The sequence below is a fragment of the Kryptolebias marmoratus genome, linkage group LG2, assembly GCF_001649575.2.
Source record: "Kryptolebias marmoratus isolate JLee-2015 linkage group LG2, ASM164957v2, whole genome shotgun sequence".
Taxonomy (NCBI): domain Eukaryota; kingdom Metazoa; phylum Chordata; class Actinopteri; order Cyprinodontiformes; family Rivulidae; genus Kryptolebias; species Kryptolebias marmoratus.
The window spans coordinates 37,928,401-37,948,452 of NC_051431.1; the positions used below are offsets into that span (position 1 = coordinate 37,928,401).

A 20,052-nucleotide genomic window follows, 5' to 3' on the forward strand; every position below is an offset into this window, starting at 1 on the left:
AAAAAAAAAATACTTCAAAAACACTCCACAGAAATAAATTTCACTTGTCTGAATTTTTTATGTACAGATATGAATCTTTTAATGGTTTAAAATAAAAAAATAAAATAAGAAAAATCTAGTTATTTCCATGCAGTGTCCAGAAAGAGGTGTTGTTCAGCTTGTAGGGCACCACAACTGCTTCCACCCACCTCGATCATAATCATCATATGAAATAACTTTTTGTCACAACAAAAAATAGTGGCTGGTAAAATATTTGAGTGGCTGGTAAATTAAACAAAATTTTTAATTTCCACCCCTGGATGAAAGTCAGCCGTAGCAAGACAGAGTACATGTGTGTGAATGAGAGAGAGGCAGGTGGAACAGTGAGGCTACAAGGAGCACATGTCACAATGGTCCAGGACTTCAAATTCTTAGGGTCCACTGTTCAGGAAAACGGGAAATGTGGTAAAGAGGTGAAGAAAAGAATCCAGGAAGGATGAAGTGGATGGAAAAAAGTTTCAGGAGTGATTTGTGACAAAAGGGTGGCAGGAAAGGTCAAAGGAAAAGTTTACAAGACAGTGGTGAGACCAGCTATGTTGTATGGTTTGGAGACAGTGGGACTGACAAAAAGACAGAAAACGGAACTGGAAGTGGCAGAGATGTGAAGATGTTGAGGTTCTCCATGGGAGTGACAAGAATGGATATGATTAGAAATTAGGTCATCAGAGGTACAGCATAGTTTGAACAACTGGGAGATAAAGTTAGAAAGGCCAGACTGAGCTGGTTTGGACATGTGCAGAGGAGGGACAGTGGGTATACTGGTAGAAGGATGTTAGAGATGCATCTGCCAGGAAAAAGACAAAGAGGTAGACCAAAGAGGAGATGTATGGATGCAGTTAGAGAGGACATGGAGGTAGTTGGAGTGAGGACAAAGGATGCAGAAGACAGAGTTAGATGGAAGAGCATGACTCACTGTGGCAACCCCTGAAAAGGGAACAGCCAAAAGAAAATTATAATAATAAGTCATCAGACCTGTGGCACTATGTCGGTGATACTCGGGTGAAGAAAGGAGCAGAGCTATCAACTAATCACCACCTGGGGGTGAGCTAGATCTAGTGGTAGGGGAGGCTGTAAGACAGAACTGGTAAACCCAAATGCATAGTGAGGGTGATTTGCAACTGTCTTGCGGAGCCCCCTGTTCCAGAGATCTTCAACTCACACCTCTGGGTGGGTCTCAGAAAGGTCTGGGAATCCAAAATGACCATGTTCAGGGCCTCTATTGCAGATGCAGCTTTCAGTAGCTGTAGCCTGAAGGTCATTGGTGTCTATCGTGGTGGAATCCGAAAGACCTGGTTGTGGATGCCACCACGATGTCAAGGTGAAAAGAGGCCTTTAGGGCTTGACTGTCCTAAAGGACTCCTAAAGCAGCTGACAGTTACAGGGTGGCCAGAAGGATTGCAGCATATGAGGTTGTGGATGCAAAAACTTGAGCATGGGAAGAACTTGGAAAGCCCTGATATGCTGAATGCTGTGGACATTGTGGGGTTGTCATGGTTAATATGTCTCTTCAATGTGGCATGAAGAACTGGAACAATGACTGCAGTGACAGACCAGCATGGTGGTTCTTATTTTACAAGACTCAAGTTTGTTCTCAGTGCAGGTTGAACACTGCTAGGGCTGTCCTTTGTCTCTGATCCTGTTTTTTTTTATCATGGACAGGATCTCAAGGCGCACACATGGAGTTTCTGGTTTGGGAACCTCAGGGACTCAGCTCTGCTTTTCACAGGTGATTTGTTTTTTGTATGTATTTTCAAGCCAACTTCAGCATGCACTTGGATGGTTCAATTTACTAGTCCCTCTACATTCCATCCCTCACCTATAGTCATGAGGTTTGGCTCATGACTGAAAGAACCCTGACCCTAACCCAGATACAAGAAACTGAAATGAGCTTACTTTGTATGGTGGCCAGGCTCAGAACTAAAGATAGGAGCTCCGTCATTCAGGGAAGCCTCAAAGTAGAGCCTTTGCTCCTTAGCATCAAAAGGAGTCAATTTAGGTAGTTCAGGCATCTGATTAAGATACCTGAATACCCTGGAAGCCCCCAGGAAGAGCTGGAAGGTGTTGCTGGGGAGAGGGCTATTTGGGTTTCCCACCTGGACCTGTTGCTGCTGTGACTCACCCATGGATAAGCAGTAGAAAATTGATAGATAGATGGTCTTTTTCTTTTTCACCATAAGCAGATTGTTTATTGACACAGTTGGCACTTCTTCACAATAAATGTGGTGTTCACTAGGAAACTGAAGTTTCATCTTTAAGAGACTGTTTAATGTTATATTTTGTTAACTGTACAGACAAAGAACACCTGCACACACACAGACAAAAACATTGTCGCTCACTCTTGGCTTTCAGGCAAAAATAACAAAGGTTAAAAACAAAGTTGTAAAATTATTTAAAATAATTTCATTTTCATTATTTTTTTTTCTGGTAATAACTTTGAAACTGTAATAGGGCTGTGATATGACTTGTTTTATAGTTGACCTGATAACTTTGGATAGACAGTGTTCATGATGGTCTCAACTATGTTTTAAATATTCAATTGGTCAAATACAAATTATACAAATACAAATACAAATTATCATTATTTCTCAAAATTTAGTTTTAATAAATGTGGGCGAATATAATTACCCAAGACAAGCGATGGCGGTGTATAAGCCTCCTGGAGCCACAAATTCTTGGTGAAGAGATGGGCGTTGGACGAGGAGAGGTGCAAGGGGAAATTCCTCTTAAAACAGCCACCCAAATACAACAAGGTTCAGCATTGATACAGTCCACCCCAACAGAACACTGAAACTGCCATTCATGGCCTGACGGAGCCGGTGCAAGACCTGCCACCCTTAACATAGCACATCAACATTCATATGAACATGTACTGTCTTGTGCCTTTAAGAAACACTAAGACACATCAAACATTGCATTGCTTCAGATTCCAAAGCTGCATGATCTTTTGTAGCTGCATTTAGGCCAGAATGTGACAGCAAATTAATTAATAAAACAAACAATCAAAAAAAGTGTGATATACAGCAGTCAGTTCCACAATTGTCCTCCCCTTCACTATAGATGCCCAACAGTATTCTGATAATCTCAATCAGTATCCTTTCATTGAATTGTACTTGAGTTTCATTATTTATGTGCATTTCCTGTTGGACAACTCAAAAGATAATTATTAGACTAAATTCAAAGTAAAGAAGAGCATCAAATCTTTACTTGGATTAGACTTCACTTCTCACATCTTGTCCAGTTTTCTACAATGTCCACATGTGGTAATCCTCATTCTTTCCCTGGATTTCATTTGGTTCTCCCACATTTTTGTATTCAAAACAGGAAAAAAAACTCTTCTTGCCTTCTTCCTTTAGCATGATTCAGAGCTGTAGATGTGGAGCTCTTTGGCTTTTATAACGTACTTGCATTGCCAGAATGAGAGCATTAGAGACAATGTTGTTTCCATGATGATTACATTATTGGACATCATTTTCGGATTTTAACCGTTCCTCTTCAGACCTTTTGATGTAAAACTTTCCAATGTAAAAAAATTAAACTCCTTTCCCAGAAGAAGTGGATTGTTGCTGGATTTAGTGCGCTCATCTTAAGTCCATTTAAAATTAGCTGAATTCCATTACTGGGCCAGTTGCATTCAGAAGATAGTTTGTTGTTGGACCAGATTTTAAAACTGGAAGCAATCCTTTGATGCTGATCTGAGATCCAGAACAGAGACATTCTCCATGCTCCATGCTGACACTATAGTGTAGCACTGGCTGGAGCTGGCTGGCTCTTTATTGCTGTCTAAATATAGTCCTCTCTCCTCTCAGCCCTGCCATGCATCTCTTGCTCTTGCTCTCTTTCCCTGGGGATTATTTGCTGACATCCCCACATCCTTTCTCTTTTTCTCTTTCAGCCACATTCCTCTCATCTTTTAGATACACAGTCCAGCCCATCAGCAGAGCACACAGCATGGATAATCTCTCTCTCTGTGCTGGGTCTCCCTGTCACCTCATTTTAGATTCACAACCTGGAAATTCAAGCTGATGTTGCTACTCAGGGAACACACACACTGAATCGTGACTATAGATCTAAGACTGTTGGTAAAGTTCTGCTAGGTAAACAGAACAGTCAATAAAAAATGATTAGGCAAAAATTATATTTTCTGGTTCTGGATTCTTGAATACACAATAAAGCATAAAAAATTTACCTTTTTAAATACACAAACAAAAGGTTAAAAAATGTACCATTGTTCAAGGTACGGTACCAGTATGCTTTTAGGGTACAACTGGAGTAGCAAAGCCAATGTACTGATTTTCCTGTGTATGTTTATACAGGCACCACAGCCACCACTCTTAAGACCCCCATACACCCTATCATGATAATAAACCATCATAACCTCACCTTTCAGTGGAAGGCAATAAACATTTTTTTTTATCAAAATTCAATAATAACAGAAATTTTGACAGACTTTGGATGTCTAAAAGTCAAAAACTGAGGGGCTTGTCAGCCCCTCAGTCCTTCTCTCTAACACCTAGGAGGAGCCAAGATGACAGGCAGTGAAAGAAAAGAAAACTCAAGATCCAGAGGAAGCAGAGAGGAGATGATGCTGAAACAAGCTGACAACCACGTAAACATCATCCAGGAGCCCTATCTTCATCCCATGCTCTTTCTTTTCTCTTCTATGATTTCCTTTGTCCTTCACTTTTTTTCCACTTGTTTACTTTGCATTTGTTCAAATCCAATTTGTTGGATGAGTCTAACAGAAGCTCCAGTGCTGAGGTTCCACACATTGACAGTCATGGATGCATTTAAGAACTGTTCAAATGTTAGAACATGTGAGAGTGTGAAGACTTGTTATCATGGAGAGGTAAGGTCAGAAAAAGAATAACATGATGCAATGTATGAGTCAGACGAGAACATGCATTTATGAATATGCCTGGAGTGTGAGGACAACCAACCACATGATGGTTGTGGACAGAGATGCTTCTCTCTGCCTGTCTGTCTCTCTATTCTGTTCCTGCTCAAAAATTCAATTCATAATACAGCACTTATAATACCGAACACTGTTTATTAGGGTAATTTTCTATCTCTTAATGATTGATCTTGGAATGAAATGCCATAGATAAGTTCAAACAGAGGTGCTAAACACTGAATAGTATAAGCTGGTATTCACAGAGAGTTTGATCTAATCCTTTCTTTCAGTCCTGCTTCAAGCCACTAAGCACACAGATCCCAGTGTTTCAGTCTCATCAGGGTATCTAAAAATAGCAACAGTACTGGTTTAAATACTTCATTGCAAATTTAATTCCAACCATGTGCGGTATTATTCTCTTTATAGTGACCCCAACTGTTCAAGGAGGACTGCAGGAAGTGTGGTGCATATCACAGTATTAACAGCAACTCCACCATGTTGACAGCAGAACTTGCTCGCTCCATTACTAATGTACAACCTGGTCATTTTTAAACGGTATCATGAATTAGCAGGATTGTTTCATATTACGGTATAATACTATCTAGCTATCTTCTTTTTCAGGGATGCTCTCTTCACACTGAATTTAACTACTTTGTATTCCTTTTTTACAGCACAATGACCATAGAGGAGACTACTCAATTATTTATCCTTTCGGTAATCAACTGAATAATATTATTTCAACAAAAAGGTGTTTGTTTGTTTTTTTGGTTGAAAACAAAACAACAACAACAACAATTCAGTGTAGCAAGCTTTTTTCAATACATTCCCACATACTGTTGACATGAAAGACTTGCTGTCTCAAAAAATACATCTCAAAAGAATTACTTTAGATGCTCCTAGAAGAGCTCTGGGTTTATTTTGAGTATCTCATTGAGATCAGAAATACTGACATTTTCCTAGCAATAAAAGCAAAGCTGTCAGCTCTCTCATCTCACATGAAATTCACGCATTTAAGCGTTTTCTCGTGCATTTAACCCATTTCTCACACTGTTCTGAAGGCTTTGAGAAATAAGCTAAAAAGGTTCCAAAATATCCACAGCCACCACAGGCATTTGGTCAGAGATGATGAAAAATGGGCATATGAGGTCTAGTCAAATCTTTTATTTAGCCAAGCGTGGTCTACAAGAAATAATTCAAGAAAAAACATCTGTCCAATGCAAACCTCTGCAAAGGCCATATAGTCAATAAAAAATGCAATCTGGATAGTTATCTGGATCACAATCAAAATTTAATCAATTGCCCTTTTTTGTGACAACCCCAACAATTTTTGAAAATTTCATCTAAATCTGTTGATCCTTAGTTTTTATGTAATATGCTAGCAGACAAACAAACAAACAAACAAGATCAAAACCCAAACCTCCTTCACAGACATAATAAAACAGTCACCTGCTGGAGACAAACTTCTAACAAAGGAATCACCTGTGACCTTGAAGTCAATAGCCATTATCCTTGACCCATGAGGTGTCCAGCTGTCCAGTTTGACATTCCTGCGTTACACAGTTGCAGAGTTAAGAGCACAGGATCACTTGTGACCTCCACCTTTGACTGAATCACCACTAAAATTTAATCACTTGTTTCTTGTACCATGTTTGACGTATCCTGAAAATTTCATGAAAATCTGTTGATATTTTTTTGAGTAATACTGTACAGTCAGAGAGACAGACCTTACTGAAAACATATGGTGGATGTAAATATCAGTTTAGCAACAGCAACTGCAATTCTCCTAAAGTCCAACAGATGGCAATAAATGGTTACTAATTGCAATTACATGGTCTGTCATTATACAATAAGTAAAAATCCACAGTAATCTTTGGTGTTAGTCGCATGAAGTCTGACTGAGTCCAATTCAGAACAGTTGTCTAGTTCTAGAATTGCGCTGACTCAGAGTGGCAGCAAGTTGGAGTAGCTCTGTACCTCTCATTAATATTTTTTTTCTTTTTTCAAATTTCATTCTTGTTTTTCCTTGGAAAATAGCATTTTCTTTTTTTGGACAACCATACCTTTTTGTCTTGGATGCTGTGCAGCTGGATTGATTTTTCCCAATACTTTTTATATTGTGCTCTTTTGTTATGATGTGTAACCATAGCAACAGGGTGGTTTACAACAGGGAGCAGCTGATTAACATTGCAGAAGCAGAAATAATACAACAACTGAAGCCAGAAATCCCAGAGGAATGGAAAAGGAGGCATCATGGATCCAGAGCAGGAGCAAAGAAGAGAGAGAGAGAAGGAGGAAGTTCAAACCATCTCTGCCATCCATCATCATGGGCAACGTGAGATTGTTAGCTAACAAGTTGGATGAACTTAAAGCCCTGATAAGAACCCAGCAAGAGTATTGGGAATGTAGTATTATGCGTTTTACTGAGACATGGCTGCAGGAACATTTCCCCCGACTCCAACATTTCTCTGCTGGGCTTCCTGACTATCGAAATTTAATAAGTAGCAGGAAAAGGAAAGGAGGTGGATTGGCAGTGCTTGTCAACAATAGATGGTGTCACCCAGAACATGTTACTGTGAAGTGTCGTCTCTGCAGTCCTGACATTGAACTACTGAAAGTAAGTTTTCGTCCATATTATTTGCCAAGAGAGTTCACCGGTGTTGTTTTGGTGGCTGTTTACATTCCACCCTCAGCTGTTGCCGACAATGCATGTGATGTCATCAGTTCCGTTGTTGCTAAGATACAAACACAACACCCCAATTCTTTTATGGCAATATCTGGTGATTTTAATCATGCCTCACTCTCTGCCACACTGCCAACATTTCAACAGTTTGTCAGCTGCTCTACCAGAGAAAACAAGACATTGGATTTGTTTTACACAAATGCCAGTGATTCATATATTTCCAAAGCAAGACCTCTGGGTAAATCAGATCACAACCTTGTTTTTCTCTGCTCACAATATAAACCCCTTGTTCAGAGACTACCTGTTACAAAAAGGACTGTGAGAAAGTGGTCACAGGAAGCTGAAGAAGCCCTAGAGGGTTGTTTTGATGCTACTGATTGGATTTGTCTTTGGAAGCCACATGGAGAGGACATCAATGCCATGACTGAGTGTGTGACCAACTATATAAACTTCTGTGTGGACAACACCATCCCCACCAGAACAGTGAGATGCTTCCCTAATAACAAACCCTGGATCACCAGTGAGCTAAAGGAACTGTTAAACAAGAAAAAAGAGCCTTTAGGGAGCAAGACAGGGAGTTATTGAGAAGTATACAGAAGCAGCTCAAAGTCAAGATCAGAGACAGCAAGGAGGTGTACAGGAAGAAGTTGGAGAGTAAACTGCAAAGGAATAATATCAGAGACGTGTGGTCAGGGATGAAGAAGATCACAGGCTTCAAGCAGAAGGAAGATCGGATAGATGGAATTCTGGACAGAGCAAATGAGCTGAACACTTTCTTCAACAGGCTCAGTTCAGGAACAAGCTCACCATCCTCCCCTCCAGCCCCCAGCCAAACAGACGTCCCACCCTCCTTTGACCCACAGCTTTCCTGTAACACCTCAGATATTTTATCCTCCACCTCAGTCATGGACTCTTCTGCTTCCACAAGTTTGTCTTCAACCAAATCAGGAGATGCTGCTGCCCCCTTTGCTTCCCCCTCCCACTTTTCTGTTTCTAGAAGTCAAGTGAAGAGGCAGCTGGAGAGACTGAACCGGAACAAGGCTGCAGGTCCAGATGGTGTCCCAGAGTCCTAAAGACCTGTGCAGAGCAGCTCTGTGGGATTCTGTAACACCTCTTTAACCTTAGCTTGACTCAAAAGAAGGTACCACTGTTGTGGAAGACATGTCTGGTTCCGGTACCCCTGACATCTCACATCATGAAGGTCTTGGAGAGACCACCTGAGTAAGCAAACCAGCACATATCAGGACCCCCTTCAGTTTGCTTATCACCATGGAGTTGGAGTTGAAGATGCCATCATACACCTGCCTATCTGGACAAAAAAAGGCTCAACAACCTGATAAAGAAGGCTGGTTCTGTTCTGGGGATGACTGTGGAACCTCTGGAGATGATAATGCAAAAAAGGATTTTGCATAAAATCAAAGAAATCATGGACAATCCTGACCATCCTCTTTATGAGACCGTCATCGGAAAACAGAGTCTCTTTAGTCAAAGGCTTCTTCAGATTAGTTGTAAAACGGACTGCTACAGGAGATCTTTCCTGCCCACAGCCATCACCCTCTATAATAACTCCTTGGTTTAAATGAGCTACGTCAACATTTAATTTCCCTTTGGGATAAATAAAGAATTTTTGAATTGAATTGAATTGAACTGTCCAGTCACTCCAAAATACAACTTGTTCAGTCTTTATAGTTAGCACAAAGACGAGCAGTTCTGCCCGTTGTGTTCCACTTAGAGCAGCACACAGGTCCAGTTTTGGAATAGTCTGTTGTCGCTTGGGAGCTAGACTCGATCTTGCCATGAAAGCTGTCTCTATAGTCACATTAGTACTCTGTGTGGAGATATGTGACTGATCAGTAGGCTTCTTGTTATGTATCACAGAAGATATGAATCTCCCTGCTACTGTTCTCAGAATCTATTTCAACACTGCTATAGTGCTGTGGTACAGCAACGTGCAAATATCAGTTTTAATAACAAGTGCAATTCTCTTTAAGTCACTTAAAGACACTTAACGGTTACTGATTAGAATCCCATTGATTCAAAAAGCAGAGAGTGTAAGTTCAAGCATTTCAACTTTAAAAGCTTGAACTCCACACTTTCTGCTTTTTTAAATGAGACAGCTTCTCAGATGTGAAGCAAAACATCTTCAGCTACAGGATAGAAGTCCAGTTGATTTTGTTTTTTTTTTTACTTTTTTTTGATCTAGGTAGACAAACACATCTATGAATCAGAAAACATACTTGTTTTCTCTGCGACTCCTATGGAGTTTTATGGAATGGAATTTATGGAATTTTAATTTCGAGCATTTAATGCATGCATTTAACCTATTTTAAGGATTAAAATATTAAGGATTAAAAGGCGTTATTGTCATTGTACAAGTACAGAGAAACTTGTGTCAACTAGCAACAGTCAGCAGCAATGCAAAATAAAAATACAAAAATACTTCAACAGCAGCATCAACAGCCTAAATTCTAATTAATTTACGCAATTCTTGTGTATTTATTCATCTTTATTTAACCAGGCCAATCCCATTGAGATTACAGCTCTCTCTTTTTCAAGGGAGGCCTGGGCCTGAAGGCAGCCTAACATGCATGTTTTTAGACCAAACTTTTAGATTTAACTGATTTTTTTTTTAAGCATGAAACCCACTTCCCACAGATTTAACTCATATTTCATTCATTTGAACCATTGCATTCAACCCATTCCTAATTAACTGAACCCATTTCTAATACATTTGACCATTTTCCAATGTATTTAACCCATTTAACCCATTAAACCTATTTCTCATTCACTCAACACATTTCTCATTGTGTTACCCATTTCTAATTAGTTTACCAATTTCTTAATCCCTTAACACTTTTCTTATTCATTTCTCACACATTTAACCCTTTTTTTCAGTATTTAACCCAATACTCCACCGAGGACCACCATGCTCCACAATGAACCACCTTAAGCTGGCACAACACTCCACCCAAGACCCCCACATGCTGCCACCATGCTCCACCCAGGACCCCCACATGCTGCAGCCATCTCCCTTCTTGAGCAACACATTCATGACAGGAAGAAACATCCAGCAAAACCAGGGTCAGGATGGGAAGCCATCAGCCTTGACTGGCTAGGGTTTGAGAGGACAGGAAAGAGATACAAACAAACACAGATAGATTGGTCAGCCTCAAATCCACTAACTTGTCCACTTTACTTACATAAGCTGTAAACTTTACCAGTGTTTTGCAGCTGTGTACAAAGTGGGTGCACCAGCTTCAGAGGCATGAGGACTGAAGGAGGAAAAGGACAAATCAGAGTAGAAGGTAAGTAAAGAGCTGTCAGCCAGAATCTAAGTATAACTGAACAAATGCAGAGAGAGAAGGACATAGACGGAGCAGCAAAGGACATGACAAGGGAAACATAGCAACACCTATCTAGGACAGGGAAGAAAGACTAAATCATGGCTCTAGATGGTATAAAGATGTGTCAAAACAACAATGTATGTTCTTCATATAATAAAGCAAGTGGACATCTTTAAGGCTCTTTCATAAAACAGTTCCATGAAATGGCTGCAAATCCAGTCTGTCTTTATCCTGCCTCTGGAAGTTCATAAATTACAGATGGAGCAGGCCCCGTCGCAGAGAGACATAAGCTTTCAAAAATAAAGCAAGCATTACAGAACCGAAAGAGGCGTAGAGCAGAATTACGCTGCATTGACATGGAGCATTTAATGTGTCCCACTCGTTTCGTTTTCAAATCATAATAAACTACCTCAGTTTAGGGATTCTCTGTGTGGTTAACTATTTTTTTAACTAAACACAAAGCTGGGCATCATCATCAGTCTTCCCTCAGTAATAAATTTGTATGTTGGGTGGTTACTCAGACCATACATCATCATTTCATCACATTACTGAGCTGCAAAGCCTAATTATTTTTTCACATGTGGACTGTTTTGTACAGGAGAAGATTAGGGCCACAATGACACAATTTTTTTTTCCCAGTCAGAATTCTGAGATTTAAATTTGATTCACTTCATGGACTTGGGTTAATCTGAGTCGCTCACTAAAGTGATACAGTTCACATGAGTCAGTAACACTGCACACCCTTCTCCCTCCTTCTCTTGCTACCCCCCCCCCCCCCCAAAAAAAAAAAAAAACCAAACTGGCAGTGGATTTGCATTATTCCGAGACATTTATTTTACACTTTCACACACCAGTATACAAACAAACAACGTGATAGAACAAAACAAATAGAACAAAAACGTTAAATGTGCAAATGAAATTTAAGTTACTGTTAATATGTTAATGTATGTTAAATGTATGTGATGCAAGTAAAACATATGTAACCTTGTATTTAATACTCATCTAAGTCAGTAGCATTATCAGGAATTTTTTTTTTTACCTAAATCAGTGACCCAACTCATCAGAGTCGTCAGAGTCCAAAGCGTTTCAGATAGATAGATAGATAGATAGAGTTCCGTAGGACGGGTGTTGCACATTGTTATTGCACTTTGAACTTAATATTGCACATAAAGTCCTGTAGTGTGTTGCGGATGTCTGGTTGTGATATGACTGCTTATGCGGTTATGAAGTGATCCCTTGACATTATTCCTTCCCCTATTGTCCTGTTACCCCTCCGCCCCCCCTCTGGTGGCTGATGACAGTGTGTAGAGGATGACTGTCATTGTCCATAATGTCCAGCAGTTTCCTCAGAGTCCTTTTCTCTGCCACTGACACCAGAGAGTCCAGCTTTGTGCCAACCACAGAGCCAGTTCGCCTGATCAGCTTGTCCAGCCTGTATGTGTCCTTCTTGGATATGCTGCCCCCCCCAGCACACCACGGTGTAGGAAAAGGACACTTGCGACCACAGACTGATAGAACATCCACATAAGTTTCCTGCAGATGTTGAAGGACTGTAGCCTCCTCAGAAAGTACAGCCTGCTCTGTCCCTTTCTGTACAGGTAAGGGACAGAGCAGGTTAATGTTACTTGCCCAGTCCAGTTTGCTGTCCAGCCACAGCCCAAGGTACTTGTAGGAGTCCACAGTCTACACCTCGTCTCCTTCGATCAGAACTGGTTGTGGCTTTGGTCCGGACCTCCCAAAGTCGACTACCAGCTCCTTGGTCTTCGAGGTGTTGAGCTGCAGGTGATTCCTGTGGCACCAGGCTGCAAAGTCCACCGTTCAGAAGTTATTCAGCTCGCTTGGCCGGTTCTTTTTCGGAACTGGAACGATGCATGATGTCTTCCAGATTGAAGGCACTATCCCCACCTGCAGGCTTAGGTTAAAGAGGCGCTGGATCGGCTCACTCAGTTCCGCAGTGCAGGCCTTCAGCATTCGGGGACATACTTTGTCAGGCCCTGCTGCTTTCCTGGGGTGAAGCCTCCTCAGTTGACCTCTGACCTGGTCTACAGTGAAGAGTGGAGTCTGTGTTGTGGTTGACGATGTTGTTGATGGTAAGGAGGAAGAGGAAGTGGAGGAGGCCGCTGTGGAAGCCGGTGGAGAGTGTGTTGAGGCTACAGGGAGAGGTGTGTACAGTGAGGGAGAGGGAGGTGGTGGGGGTGCATGGGCTGGTTGAAGAAGTCATTCATCTTGTTCGCCTTCTCCACTGTTCCCCCCACAAACCTGGTCTTGATATTGTGGCTTGTGATTGTTTTCACACCTTCCCAGACCCCCCTCATGCTGTTCTCCTCTAGCTTCTGTTCCACCTTCCTTCTGTAGCTGTCCTCGGCTTCCTTCAAGCAGCGTTTCACGTCATGCTGTGCTGTTCTCATCTCCTCCCTGTTCCTGCTCTGGAAGGTGGCCTTCTTCTTGTTAAGGACAGCCTTGACTTTCCATGTTACCCATGGTTTGTTGTTGGGGTAACATCATACAGTCTTGGCGGGGGAGACCACGTCCGTACAGAAGTTTAGATAATCTGTCAGACAGTGTGTCATCCCCTCTATGTCCTCACCATGTGGGGTAAGCAGTATCCCAGTCAGTGGTGTCATAACAGTCCCTAAGAGTTTCTTCCATTTCTAGAGTCCGCCTACTGATGGTTCTGGTGGTTGCAGGCTGTCTTTGGACCATGGGGGTGTATTTCGGCTGAAGGTGAACCAGGTTGTGGTCCGACTTCCCCAGTGGGGGGAGGGGTGTGACGCTGTATGCCTCTTTCACATTAGGATACAGCAGATCAATTGTCCTGTTGTTCCTCACAGGACAGAGCACATACTGGTGAAAAGTACCCAGGGTAGAGTCCAATGTAGCGTGATTGAAGTCTCCAGAGATGATCATAAACGCCTCAGGGTTCTGTGTCTGCAGCTTAGCCGACACAGAACATATCTGCTCACATGCAGCGGCTGCGTCTGCACTGGGGGCGATGTAAACACAGATGGCGATCACGTGACTGAATTCACGGAGCTAACAGCTCTAAATTCGGACAACATAGGACCTTCTTTACAGTGATATGGGCAGGGTTACACATGATGTTCTTTCTCCTGTGAATCCATTAACTTGTGGACTTAGTGGCAGTCTGCCAGAGGACACGTAGGATCTGAGTTAATGTAAACCTCAGACTCATGAGTCCTGATTCAGTGCAAGCATTTGGATCATTAACCCAGGTGAGTTAGTAACAGACCAGCTCTAACTGGTAGCAGAGCTCTGGTTAGACTAAGCAGACATGTAAAGAACTTAATTACTTAAAGGGCATTTCTGTCTGGTCTGGTTAGAATAAAAACAGCACTTGGTCATTTTATCACAGTAATGGTAGCTCATTAGGTCAGTATTTTGCTCCCAGTAATACTGACTGGGCTTGGTAGAAGACTCAATAAAGAATACCCTTATCTCCCATTTCGTAATATGCATGACATATGTTTATTTAAGTAAAATAAGGTTATTTCTATGTGTTTTTGCAATAATGATAAAGCATACAGGACACACAATACGTGGTTTCCACATTTAATCAGTACAGAGTGATACATGTAACACCTAACAAGATGGCAGCCACAAATCTCGCCTAGCACCGTCGGTGGCCATGCCAGTATAACTCTATTTTAATGGCTACAATCCACACTACAGCTAGCAGATCTTTGACATATTGTTAAAATCCAAGAAGTGTTGAAGATTTTCTCTGGAGAGATGCAACAGCAGAAAAAAAGTGTACTAAAAGTAATTCATTTCAATATATAAAATTCAATAATATCCAGTGAACTTAGTGGAGCAAACTACTCAACCAAGCACAAGCAAAGCAAACAGGAAGTGCTACAATACACCTTACTGTCAATATTGATCTTACTTCCTGTCCAGCTTTGCGGTCATGTCCTCATTTAGCTCTCTTGAGAGAGATCAGGAAACCACAGTGTTCCATTCCAGAAAAGTGGCAACGTTTCCAGAAAAACAACTCTCAAATCATCACTAACATCTGTAGTTTTTAACTACTCTTTAACTTGATGCATTCGGTGGATTAATATTTGTAACCAATTCTAATTTGCATGCTCTTCATTGCAGCTTATATTTGAATGTTGGTTCTTTGCACAATGGCAGATTCAAATACTGGTACGTTTCTCTTTATAAACCTATATTATGGGATTTGCCTCCTTATTTGTGTTCTCTCTTCATTCCTAAAGTCAGCAGGAGGCGTACTCTTTAGTCATATGGACAAATCATGTATGTCATTCCTTAAACACAAGTTGCAGCTTTGTCCTGGTGTGAGTTAACGAGATATCTTAGATATCTTTAATTAGACCACCTGCAACGAATGGATTATTTTACAAGTAGGATTACAAATCGTGTGAGTACTAAATGTACATCTTATTGCCAAAAGCTGCTGTTGACTATACTGCTTTGATCTGAACTGCTGAATGTTTTGAACTGGTCTATTTTATTGTCTGTTCTAAACTATTATGCTGCTGTCTTATCCAGAACTCACTTGCAAAAGAGATTTTTGAATTTCAATGGGATTTTTCCTGGTTAAAATAAATGTTAAATAAAAATTAAATGTGTATTGTTTAAACAGATAAACTGCTGGCAGACATTAAAAAAAGGAATGTAACTAATTCAACAAACTAAACATAACTTGACAGACATCAACTGTGGTAAATCACTTTGAGTTGTATAAAATGTTCAGTTGAAAAAATACCTTTCAAAAACCAAACGTTCTCAATTCATAAAACAAATATTCATAAACAATAAAGCCAAAAAAAGAAGAAAATACTAAATACACTGAAAGATACAATTCTTTACTAAATCTGCAAATAATAACTATTTTCAGACATAATTTTACAGTAAAAGAGTGAAAGTCTGCTGTTTTAACAAGACAATTTGTTCAAAGAAATATTTGGAGAGCATTACTTCGCCAGTGAAACATTCCTCAAGACACCTAGAAACTGTAAAGATGTTTATCGGCACCAGAGTGCAAACAGTACATGTTTTCCCTCTCACAGCCATCAGGTGGCAGTGATGCACCACAAAGACCATCTCACTGCAGGTAAAGAATTCAAATTCACACCATCTGAATCTACACAACCCCACTTCTCACACAATGACCTGTGGAGATAGGCACCAGCTCCTCTGCCATCCAAACAGGAAAAGGAGGTAAAAGAAAATGTATGGATAGATTAATTAATTAATCTACACAGCACATGACTGTCTTTTTCTCAAAAATAAAAACTTAGTTCAGCTTTGAGATGTTACATTTACATTGCAGACTTATGATATCATATTCCACAACATTCTTATTATTATTATTTTTACATTTCCTTTCATTTTGTTCTCATTCAAAATCACAATCATGTCCACCTTAAATACCTCATGGCAACCAGAAAGTAAACAACAAAAATAATATAAGGCCTTTATGTTGTTCTTATTTTAAATTAGTCAGTACCTGTTGTGATAGACTCTATAAGACAGGAGAGTTCCTGCATACTGATATCCATCACAGAAACAAAAAAACAACCAAAAAGAAATTGCTAATGAAGGATGTGGTCAGATGAAAAGTCTACTGGAGTGAAACAGGAGAAAACATGCTGTCATTATAAATCTCCAACAAAGACAGAACGCTCACTAATTGACCTATTTCAACTGTGAAAAACACAGAACTAAAAATAACTGCAAATTCTCTTTCATGCACTTGGTTGGGTTTGCTTTGAGTCACACTTGCAGTCACTGGGCTTGTCAGAATAAAAGCTATCTAAATACATCTATGGAAACAGATCTCACAGTCAAACACATTGGTAGAGACAGACCTCATAGTCCAATACATCTAGAGACTGATCTCACAGTCCAACACATCTATAGAGATGGACCTCAAAGTCCAGTACATCTATAAATACTAATCTCACAGTCCAACACATCTATACAGACTGATCTCACAGTCCAACACATCTAGAGACTGATCTCAGAGTATAACACATCTTTAGAGACTGATCTCACACACATTTCTACAGACAAACTCCAATGCCCAGCACATCAAGAGATGGATCTTACAGTCCAACACACAGCTGTTCAGTACCCAAAGCATGAGATTCATATGAAAGGTAAACAGACCCTTTATTCTGGAATTTGTACTTTTAGTTTGGTGCCGCTTCTTTCCACTTCAAATAGCCAGATCTCCTTCTCTGCACACAACACCCAAGATTCATCCTCATTTTCACTCTCTTGGCCCTCTCTCTGAGCCCACAGACCTATCCTAAGTTGTTCAAGGGAGCATAGTAGGACCCCTTTAAAGGAGAACTGAAATCAATCACAAAATATTGACATTTCATGAATGTTACTTAGTCAAACACATCCACACAACATTCCAGGGACCTGTTTATCTGACCTAAAACTATTTCTGATGCAGTTGTCATGAGCTGTGCTCCAGCCAGCCTCTAAGAGAGAGCTGGAGAACGAAGAACGCTGCTACTGCCCGGTTGTTTACTAGTGGAAATGGAAGAAGAGGTCTTTTTTGAATACGAAGAAATGCTGGAAGACTTTGAAGAGTAATGTATATACAAAGATACCAGTATGAACCTGAACTGACGGCTGGTTCTCAGGAATCAAATGAAAACTCTTCAGATTCAGATTCTGATGATCACAAGGACTGTTATGCTGACGAAACAACGTGCATAACAACTGAGTTGGTAAAGTGGAACAGTTAGAGCCGATTGCCCCCAGATCATTGTCATGACATCCGCACACAACACTGCAAATCAATAACACCAGCAGGAGAGAACTAACGTTGTTAACTTTAAGCTAGCCCAAAGCTAACTTGATGCTAACTGGTTAAAAACATGAGCATGCTTGAGAGGGACATTTATGAACTCTCACATCAGAGTAAACTAATCAACAGCAGTTTCGGACAATGACATTTGAATTGTTCATATTTTTTTTATCAGGGTTTTCCCCAGGAAAGAGGCTAGGCCTGGTGGTAGGTGGCTGTTCACTGGCCGACTGCCGACCGACCGCCGACCGACCGTGAATTAGTACAAAAACAAAAAAAAAGATTAAAGTTGACAGGAAAGTTGAAAATATGGCTATTTAATATGTAATATTAATATATTTGTGCCAAATATTTACACAACTACAGTTTTATAAAAAGGCACTTTTGAAATACTGTTTTAAACAAAAATACAATTAAAATAAATACTAATTGTTTGCACCTAATTTAAGTCACATTTACAAATAAATTAAATTAACATCAACGAAAAAGTGCAAACAAGGCACCAACACACGTCTCACGTCAAGGCCAATGAATAACAACAGAGAACTCTGAAAAATAGACAGATGCTACATTGTACTGTGCTTTTTGTGGCACAGGCTGCATGTTGGATCACTGCATGTAACAACAAAACAAAGCATATCTAATGCTGAATTTAACAGCATAATTTTACTGTTAAACAAGGATAAACTTGCACATGTCATATTAATATTTTCACTAAGTACAAAACATGCTTACATATTCGGTCTCTTAAAGCCACTCGCTGAATTTCAGCTCAACTAACCATTTTTGGTTAAACACGCTCGTTCAATGTTTATTGCTGTGGTTCCGACGATGTGCTAACTCCAATAGTAGCTGAAGGTGGCTCGGCCTCATGGCTCATTAGAGTCACGCAGGGCTCCGCGAACGGCGCGTGGGACTGAACGAGAGGTGTAGGTGTTTATACTTGGCATTTTTGTCGGTGCAGTATTCTCTGAAAAGACGGACAGTACACTACATAACCAGTGGAAATGCAGTAAAAAAGAGAGAAGATGGTTGTCACATCAAATATGGCTGCACGTATTCAGGAGGAAGAACTGTTGTGTTTCTGGCTGTGATACAGAGACGATGTTTAAACTTAAAGCATTCAGTTTGACTTTCATTGATTTATTTGCTTGTTTGCTTTAGTTGGGATTCGCCCGTCATAGAACCAATATTTCTTCCCTCTGTGGTCTATAAACACTACTTCTTATCGGCTGCAGCAGTAATCTCCTTCCATGGGTTTTAAACAATTTGATTATCTTTGTGATCTCTCATAGAGGGGTCATATAAATGCTGATAAAGGCGAATCAGCTCTGCTAAAGCACCAAAATTGTCCATTTTGAAAAGAGCGCGGCACCCGCAGTCTGCGCAAAGTTACAAAAATTGTGAGGTGCAACAAACTGCTCTGAATCACAAACTGATCTCAGGCTGTCGGCCTATGTTTGCAGTTCATACCTTTTTAATGAAGGATTTCATCTTTCAGAAAGCCAAAAAATAAAATTTCAGTGGTATTTTCTGTCTGGTTCAAACAACTAATTGCAACACACTGAACTACAATACCTGGCCAAAAAAAAAGTTGCCACCAGGAAAAAAAAGTTACACACTAATATTTCGTTTGATCGCCTTTAGCTTTAATTATGGCACAATTAATTATTGTCTCGATAAGCTTCTGCAATGTCACAAGATTTATTTCCATCCAGTGTTGCAGTAATTTTTCACCAGTATCTTGCATTGATGATGGCAGAGTCTGACTGCTGTACAAAGCCTTCTCCAGCACATCCCAAAGATTCTCAATGGGGTTAAGGTCTTGACTCTGTGGTGGCCAATCTATGTGTGAAAATTATGCCTCATGCTCCCTGAACCACTCTTTCACAATTCGAGCCTGATGAATCCTGACATTGTCTTCTTGGAATATGCTCCTGCCATCAGTGAAGAAAAAAATCATTGATGGAATAACCTGGTCATTCTGTATATTCAGGTAGTCAGCTGACCTCATTCTTTGAGCACATACTGTTGCTGAACCTAGACCTGACCAACTGCAGCAACCCCAGATCATAGCACTGCCCCCACAGGCTTGTACAGTAGGCACTAAGCATGATGGGTGCAACACTTCACCTGCCTCTCTTCTTACTCTGATGCATCAATCACTCTGGAACAGGGTAAATCTGTATTCATCAGACCACACGACCTTCTTCCATTGCTCCAATGTCCAATCTTTATCCTCCTTAGCAAATTGAAGCCTTTTCTTCCAGTTCACCTCACTGATTAG

The 20,052-nt window shown here is 40.4% G+C and overlaps 1 protein-coding gene across 12 annotated transcripts in view; it reads right to left on the reverse strand.

Moving 5' to 3' along the window:
- LOC108248866 (rho GTPase-activating protein 23-like) overlaps positions 1-20,052 on the reverse strand; it is a 183,455-nt gene that overhangs the window by 109,477 nt on the left and 53,926 nt on the right. For 5 of the 12 annotated variants that reach the window (XR_003040350.2, XM_025011026.2, XM_017437902.3 and 2 more), the window contains exon 1: positions 2,665-3,778. The exons of 2 other annotated variants lie outside the window; for them this stretch is intronic. Coding sequence is in view for 9 of the 10 variants with exons in the window: in XM_025011026.2 (XP_024866794.1) it covers positions 2,665-2,880 (216 nt within the window). In the remaining variant the exon portion in view is untranslated. Of the gene's footprint in view, positions 1-2,664; positions 3,779-20,052 lie in introns of those variants that run through there. 5 more of the 12 variants (XM_037974530.1, XM_025011024.2, XM_017437901.3 and 2 more) reach the window with 2 other exon arrangements.